The sequence below is a fragment of the Lactuca virosa genome, chromosome 5 (assembly GCF_052849685.1).
Source record: "Lactuca virosa cultivar CGN04683 chromosome 5, Lactuca_virosa_CGN04683_v6, whole genome shotgun sequence".
Classification (NCBI taxonomy): domain Eukaryota; kingdom Viridiplantae; phylum Streptophyta; class Magnoliopsida; order Asterales; family Asteraceae; genus Lactuca; species Lactuca virosa.
Window position 1 is genome coordinate 311,094,472 of NC_136430.1, and position 8,321 is coordinate 311,102,792.

The following is an 8,321-nucleotide window of genomic DNA, read 5'->3' on the forward strand; positions in this document are numbered from 1 at the left end:
AGCATGGGAGTGTGTTGGATCGTGGAGGGAACAATAGTACCCATCAGTTCGGATGCAGAAGTGAGGGCGTAGAAAATCCACAAATTGGTTTATGGATTTCCCCAGATGAATTAGACCTGTTTGAGCCAATGATGAGACCGTGGGAACATCACTGCAGTCATGGGATCAATGAAGTGAGGGACCATTTAAGGTCGTGTGCGATTTAAGGCTACCCTTGGTCATGTAGCATTCACTTTTAGCATTGGGTTTGGGTGATGTCAGGATCCGAGGTATGGACCCGATCAGTTAGATCAAAAAATTGTTAGAGTCGCAGTGGCAAGATAACTAGTAGCAACTATTGATAGACAAGGATTTCATTCGGAAGTCGCGTGGGGTGATTTGGCTCCGCAACAGGGCCGGAACCCGGTATCTCAGGTGACCGGCAAGATCTCGGTGGATTTTGGAAAGCAGCCAGGAGGTAGTTTAGTGTTTCAGGCAGTTCAATGTTTCAGGCAGTTCCAGTGTTCCGGGTAGTACCCGATTGGAATGGACCGAAGGGGAGGCCAACACCCAGATATGCTTGGCAGTATTAGCGTTATAGGATTTCAGGTATGGTTAGGTAACTAATTGTTTGGGTAATGCTAATTCGCTCACAGCGGGCTGTCAGGGAGTCAGACCATATTGAGACTTCGGATTTCAGATTGAGTAGATGTGATCTTGTTGCAAGGAACTCATTCATCTACGGATTTTAGGGCCTTGCGAAGGTTGGTCACAGTTATCCTGGAAAGGCTAGGCTGTGCCCAGGATTGTGGCCACGTTACTTGAGTGGTTTGGCGTGTAAGGAATGATTTCGAGGACGAAATATAATTTAAGTGGGGGAGAGTTGTAACACCCCGTTTATTAAATAAATAAATAAACAAATTAATGAATGAATTGTAGCCCTAAAATCAATAATTATATAGCAAGGTGTTGGTTTCGTGGAGTTAACTGGCATAATTTAGAAGTTGGGGGTTAAAGGTGTAAGTTCCATATTGGTTCTGTAAATATTTATGAAGTCAGTGACTGTTTGGTAAATGTTGGACTTAAATTGAAAATATTTATGGAAGTTGGGGGCTGAATGGTAAATATCGGACTAAAGTTGAAAAGATTTTATGGAGACAGGGGCTAAAGGGTAAGTTTTGGGTTTAATTTGAAAAGAATAAAAGGAAGGGGGACTGGAAGTGTATATTATGGAAAGTTTCAAAGTTACCGGGTATATAACCCGTCACCTTGCTCAAAACCCTAACCCTAAATGATAACACCCGCCCCCACTTTATACCTCCTAGCCACCGGTCGCCGTCACCACTCATCTAGTTCATTTTCCGACCAGCTAGGGGCCACCGAACGTCCACCATTCTTCCTCTTCTTCTCCTTCTTCAACCGCCACCAAAGGTGGACGTCATCCAGCCGCCGCTGCGTTGCCCAGCCCGCTGCCGCCGCTCCTTCGCCGTTGAAACGCCACAACGTCGCTGCCGGAGACGCCGACGAAGACAAGCAGTTGTTTTCCGATGCTGAATCAGTCGTAGGGAACCAGAAGATCGGCGATTACAGGGAGCTGTTGTGGTTCGGGGCTGGATCGCTACCTCTCTTCTCCATTTCTTGCTGTTGGTGTGCCGTTCCGCTGAAGACGAAGCCGATCCAAGTCGCCAGCGAAACTGTGAACCGCAAGGACCGACCGTCGCCGCTGTATGGCTCGTTTCTATTTGCTCCGGTCATCCTCGCCACCCCGAAGGGTTGTCGTGTTCGTGTTTCACGTAAGTATGAGAGTACTATTGTTTCAAGTTCGTGTAGTGTGCGTGTTATTTTGTGTATGTGGTGTTTGTTTGGCCAGAAAATCGAGAACAGAGAGGTGGTGGTTTCCGCCATGTACCACCGCCGGCCACCACAAGGGTGGATGTGTGTGTGTGTTTATCTTAGTGTGTGTGTGTGTTATTTGAGATTTTGCATGTAAAATCGTAATCGGTGTCAGAATAATCAAAAGAAAACTCATAACCACCACCGTAAGGTGGTGGCTGCTGCCTCCTGCCGCCACCAGCCGCCGTGTTGGTTGGCGGTGTGCTTTTGCTTGTGTATAGTTGCTTTTGGGATGCTTGGACAAAAATGGACTAGAACCATAACCACCACCGTTGACCGCCACTACTCGAGGTGGTAGTGGGTAGTGCCCGACTTATGAAACCCTAGTGGGCCTAATGAAACCCTAATTGATCTAAAGACTTAGCTTTTGGGCCTATTGGGTTGTGATTGGGTTGGAAACCCTAATTAGGGTTTAGAAAGCCCTAATTTTGGATATATGGGTTATGGATTGTCAAGACCCGCATTTTGGATGACCGGATTGGGATTAAGAATTAATCCGACCACACTACATGATTGACCCAATAGATTGATGGACTTAATGGATTAAGTCCTTACTGAGTTAAGTAAGAAACACTTAACCCTAATCGTCATTTCATGTAAAAACCCTAATTGTGTTGGGTTTGAGTTGGGCCTTTTCTATTGGGCCTAGATGTTTGGACTATTGATGGGCCATCCAAGAACAAGTATATGTACTGGAATATTTGGATTGGGCTTTAGGATAAGGCCCATTGGACAAGCTTGGGCCCAATTGGGAAAAATATGGCCATAGATGGGCCATAACTGGGCCTTTGATGATTATGAGATATTGGACCATTGGATTGCCAAGTGTTTGGACCAGAATAAATGGTTGGGCCTTAAGGTAAGACCATGTAGGGGTTTGGGCCCAATTTGGAAAATTGGGCCATATGTTGGGCTTTGGTTCACTATTAGACTTTTGGACCTTTGGATTCGGCATTGGGCTTGAATCAAGCTAAGTTAGGGGTAAAGTAGTCTTTTACCCCAAGCATGGACTTATGTATATGTGTTGGGACCCAATTATTAATTGGGTGTTATTTCGATGTTGACAGATTCAGGAATATGTCATCCAGTAGTTAGGGTTTTGTCTGTGGGATTTCAGCAGTGCGAGGTGAGTCCTCTTCCAGTAGGAACGAGTCTAAGGCACCAATGTCGACCTGTTTAGTTAGTAGTAGTTCCGGACTACGGTCTGATGTCGGGTGGGGACCGATGTAGGTTTATATGCTTTTCCGGGTTTCGATCCGATGTCGGGGAGGTCCCGAAGAATACTTATATGCTTGATGTCTTTGTGATTCTTGCATGTGTTTGTATTTATATGTCTCCGGACTTCGGTCCGATGCCGGGGCGGTTCCCGAGGAATGTTAGTATGTTTCCGGATTTTGGTCCGATGTCGGGCGGGGCCCGAGGAATGTTTATATGTTTATGCTATGTATTTATGTTTATATGTATACGTTGATATGCTTATGTATACCGAACTTTGTTCGATGTCGGGCGGGGCCCGATGTAGTGGGCTAGGCCCAAGTTATGTTTATGTTATGTGTATGTTATATGCTTGATGATATGTTATATGTATACCGGACTTTAGTCTGATGCCTGGCAGGGCCCGATGCCTGATGCGGCCGAATGTCGGGCGGGGCCCGATGCCAGGCAAACCGATGTCGGGCGGGGCCCGATGTAGCGGGCAAGGCCCAATGTTATGTTTATATGTTTATGGTTATGTGATTATGTGTATGTAATAGTTGATATGATCATGTGTATGCCGAGCTTTGCTCGATGCCGGACGGGGTCCGATGTAGCAGGGCGGGGCCCATGATTATGTTTATGTGACATGTGTATGGTATGTGGTAGTTTGGGGAGACTCACTAAGCTTCGTGCTTACGGTTTTCAGTTTTGGTTTCAGGTACTTCGGTTTTCAAAAGAGGAGCTTGGGATGATTGCAGTGCACACACCATTTGTTCAGCCTGGGATGTTTATACTCTGATATATTTGATAGATATTATGATATTTTGAGATACATGGTTTATGACTTTTATGTGATGGATGATATTGATGGGTTTTACTAATGAATTAAAACGAAATTTTTGGGCTATATTTTTGGGATGTTTCAATAACTAGAATGTGTTCAAGCACAGACGATAAAAAGAAAAAGATGGCAAAGTTGACGAAAGAAAAATACGACAAATATTGGGACAACATTGAGAACATGAACTTCTTGCTTCATGTTGTTATCGTTTTAGATCCCCGCTACAAGATGTGTTATTTGGAGTTGATTTATGGTAAGAATTCTACCAAAACAAAAAAACAATTCTTAACCATGTCAACAAAACACTAGAGGACTTATTTCTACACTTCAAGAACAAGACGGAGAGAGAAAGATGTGAAAAGACAAGGAGTGCATCGTCTTCTACACCTAATTATTTTGATTTTGGGCATGGAGCTGATATGGAAGACGATTTTGAAAGGTTTATGGAACAACGTGGGCATGGGGTTAATAAAATAGAGCTTGAGATTTATTTATCAGATGGGATGGAAAAGCGGGCGGAGGATTTCCAGATTTTGGGGTGGTTGAAATCTAATTCAACAAAGTTTCCTGTACTTTCTGAAGTGGCGAAACTTGTTTTAGGAATGCCAATCTCTACAGTTGCATCAGAGTCGACATTCAGTACTGGCGGGAGGGTGATTGATGAAAGTAGAAGCTCCCTTACACATGTGACTGCCGAAGCTTTGATTTGCGCAAAAGATTGGATACAGGATACCCCAATTGATATCCGGTTTAAAAATATGTCGACTTTATATATGGAATAGACGCGGGAGAAGTTGGTGCCAATAGAAACCGGTAAATATTTTACTATTTTTTACATAATTATAAGTTTGTAATTATATATGTTTATAATTACATACTATTGTTTTGTGTTTGTAGAGGAATTGGGGTGTGGTCAAGGGAGTTGCATGGGTGATGATTTTATTTGAATTTTAAAGGTTTATAACTTAATAATTATAATTTTATACTTTTACACAAGTTTATTACTCAATAATCATTGATCAATACCAATGTTTTTTGGTTTGTAGATGAACTGGGAATTGGTGAAGAGATTTACATGGATGTGGATTGAAGATTCGTGTTTGCATGTTTTGGTTGTAATCGACTATTTGACTATTCCGGACTTTGTGTTTTAGTTTGATTGTGTGTTTGGTTGTAATTGTCTAATCGACACTTCCAGACTTTGTGTTTTAGTTTGATTGTGTGTTTGGTTGTAATCGTCTAATCGACAATTCCGGACTTTGTGTTTTACTTTGATTGTGTTTTGGTTGTAATAGACTATTTCGGACTTTGTTTGTAACTTGTAATAGACAATTTGGTTGTAAAACTCATGTTTTTTGAAGTATTTAACTTCAATTTGGTGTTTTTTGAATTATTTAACTTATTGCTCCATTTCTGGAAAATGGGTTTAAACCCAGAACCGTAAGTGTATGGGTTGAACCCAAAAAATAAGAAACCGCCCAAACCGATATCAGAACCCGAGAAACCGATCCTATTAGGTTCTGAAAACCAAAAACCGACCATTTACGGGTTGGGTTGGGTTGGGGTCTAAAACCAACCCAAACCGACCATGCACATCCCTAGTATATCCTCATGTGAGGACATGGGCTTGATTAACGACTCAATAGAATCAAACAAAATGTGACCATACACATAATTTTTTCAAACCATAGAGCCAAACATATAATATTTACCATCATTGTCTTCCCGAGTGTTAAATGTGGTATACCTTACGGATCAATCATGTAATTGTATGTAACTTTAATGTATTTATTTTAAAGAGTCTTAAATCTGGTATACCTTATGATTTTCTGTTTCTCTGTCCCAAATAAAATCTTGATTTTGATCGTCTCTCTCACACACACACAGAAACACATTCCCTTTTTCGCTGCTGGGTTGCATGTTCTTTCTTCTCTCTCCATACTTTCCTTAATTCCTCCGCAATCTCACGTCTTTTTCACCAAATTCCTCTCTTTACAGCAAAACCCATATTAATAACACCCTCCGTCATCTCCCTCACTGTTAATTCACCCTAATTGCCAGCTACAAGACTAGGGTTTTCGCTTTTGCTATAGAAGAAAGGAATCGGATTCAAGCACAGTTGTTTTTATCTCTTGCTCAAACTCTCTAAGTATCCCGATCGCAAAACCTTAGATTCCTAATTTAATCGAAAGCTGCAGCATAGTTCCGCCTTTCTCTCTCTTAGGGTTTGGATTTTGTTAGGCTTAATTAGGGCTTATGGAGGCTTAGAATTAAAGGAAAGCACCACTGTTCTTCTTTCCTCTACTCTTTCTCTTGCTTTGTTTCTTTAGATTAATAGAAAATAATGGAGAAGTACGAGCTTGTAAAGGATATAGGATCTGGGAACTTCGGAGTTGCGAGGTTGATGAGGAACAAAGTTACCAAAGAGCTTGTTGCTATGAAATATATAGAAAGAGGACACAAGGTATATACGATTTTCCCCATATCTATAGTCTTAATTTTACTCAATTTTAATGTTATCTTATTCCAAGATGCTTGTTTTCTTATCTGAAAACTACTATACGCTAATTACAAGAATTTTTGTTCTATTTTGGTTGTAGATTGATGAGAATGTTGCTAGAGAAATCATCAATCATAGATCCCTTCGACATCCAAATATAATTCGATTTAGAGAGGTAATCTTGTCCTATTGTGTTTTTTTCTATTCATCAAGATGGTATCCTTTTCAGTTTTCATCACACCATGGATTGTATTCTACGTGATATCTGTGGTACTTAATAGGTAGTACTCACCCCCACCCACCTTGCTATTGTGATGGAGTATGCTGCAGGCGGGGAGCTTTTTGAGAGGATTTGCAATGCTGGAAGATTCAGTGAAGACGAGGTCATAAAAATATAACAAGTGAAAACAGATTCCTTTCATTGAGATTACTTTCTTCCTCACTTTATTGATATTATCTATCAATATTTCAGGCTAGATACTTCTTCCAACAGCTTATATCAGGAGTTCACTACTGCCATTTCATGGTAAAATGACAATACAGTTGTATTTGCAGTTTTACATATCAGTTCAATTTTATCAAGTTGTGCATCAAATGTTGTGCAGCAAATCTGCCATAGAGATTTGAAGCTTGAAAACACTCTTTTAGATGGAAGCCCTGCACCAAGGCTGAAAATTTGTGATTTTGGCTACTCAAAGGTATTCAATTCATCATGTATCCATTGTTAAGGCTTATTTTGTAAATACAACCAGATGCTAATGGTTTCAGATGTTGTTTATATGCAGTCATCACTGCTACACTCCAGACCCAAATCCACAGTGGGCACCCCTGCATACATTGCTCCTGAGGTTCTTTCTCGTAGAGAATATGATGGAAAGGTAAAGCATCTGATATAATTGTTGATGATTTACATGTTTTTTCAAAGTTACAATTAGACTTGAAAAATACCATGTTTTGGGGGTTTGCAAACTTTGGTTTTGTGATGTTTAGACAGCAGATGTTTGGTCTTGTGGAGTGACACTTTACGTGATGCTGGTGGGGGCATACCCTTTTGAAGATCAAGAAGATCCTAAAAATTTCAGGAAGACAATTCAAGTTAGTTTATTTTACTTTCTTTAGCATAAGGTTTCTTTCTTCTTGAGTCCTGACAGACTTTGACCTTTTGACTTTCCTTTTTTTACTCAGCGAATAATGGCTGTTCAATACAAGATCCCAGACTATGTTCATATATCTCAAGATTGTAGACATCTTCTTTCTCGGATATTTGTTGCCAATGCATCAAGGGTATGTAATATGTATACTTTCAGTTTAAGTCGTCATGTCAACATAAGAAAAAAGGTTTAAATGCAAGAAACAGTGACATATGTATTGGTTTTCTTGCAGAGAATTACCCTAAAAGAAATCAAAAGCCATCCATGGTTTGTCAAGAACTTGCCTCGGGAACTAACAGAAGCAGCACAAACTGCATATTATCGAAAGGAAAACCCGACATTTTCCCCACAAAGTGTAGAAGAAATCATGAAAATTGTGGAGGAAGCAAGATCTCCTCCACCAGTTTCCCGATCACTTGGAGGGTATGGATGGGGGGATGATGATGAAGATGATGATGATAAAGAAGAGGAAGGAGAAGCAGAAGATGAAGGGGAAGATGAGTATGATAAGAGAGTCAAAGAAGCTCATGAAAGTGGAGAAATTGGTCCCATTTAAAATTCATCTTTAAAGAGAGGATTTGTGTAAAAATGGAGGTTAAATAATGGAAGTAAGTCTGTAAATTTGTGTGGTATTATTATTTATGTCAAATAGTAGGTGTGTTTGGTTGGTGTGTGAGGACATGTGAGTATTGGTTTGGTTTCAAGTTGCGGGGATTGACTTATTGACTTCTTTTTGGTAAAGATTTATTATTATATTCTA

General features: G+C 40.5%; 1 protein-coding gene across 1 annotated transcript; it reads left to right on the top strand.

Moving 5' to 3' along the window:
* The first annotated feature begins 5,719 nt into the window (after nt 1–5,719).
* Nucleotides 5,720–8,321, top strand: LOC145115091 (serine/threonine-protein kinase SRK2A-like). Its single transcript, XM_079051256.1, has 9 exons — nt 5,720–6,374; nt 6,511–6,585; nt 6,692–6,793; nt 6,883–6,936; nt 7,016–7,108; nt 7,196–7,288; nt 7,401–7,505; nt 7,596–7,694; nt 7,794–8,321. Exons 1-9 carry the CDS (start codon nt 6,255–6,257, stop codon nt 8,115–8,117), a joined length of 1,065 nt encoding a protein of 354 aa, XP_078907382.1. The 5' UTR covers nt 5,720–6,254; the 3' UTR covers nt 8,118–8,321.

Excerpts from the sequence above, each read along its gene's own strand:
- LOC145115091 (XM_079051256.1), top strand. The coding sequence starts at position 6,255 with ATGGAGAAGTACGAGCTTGTAAAGGATATAGGATCTGGGAACTTCGGA. Across the intron at positions 6,586-6,691 it reads ATATAATTCGATTTAGAGAG|GTAGTACTCACCCCCACCCA; the intron begins GTAATCTTGTCC and ends GGTACTTAATAG. Across the intron at positions 6,794-6,882 it reads GAAGATTCAGTGAAGACGAG|GCTAGATACTTCTTCCAACA; the intron begins GTCATAAAAATA and ends TCAATATTTCAG.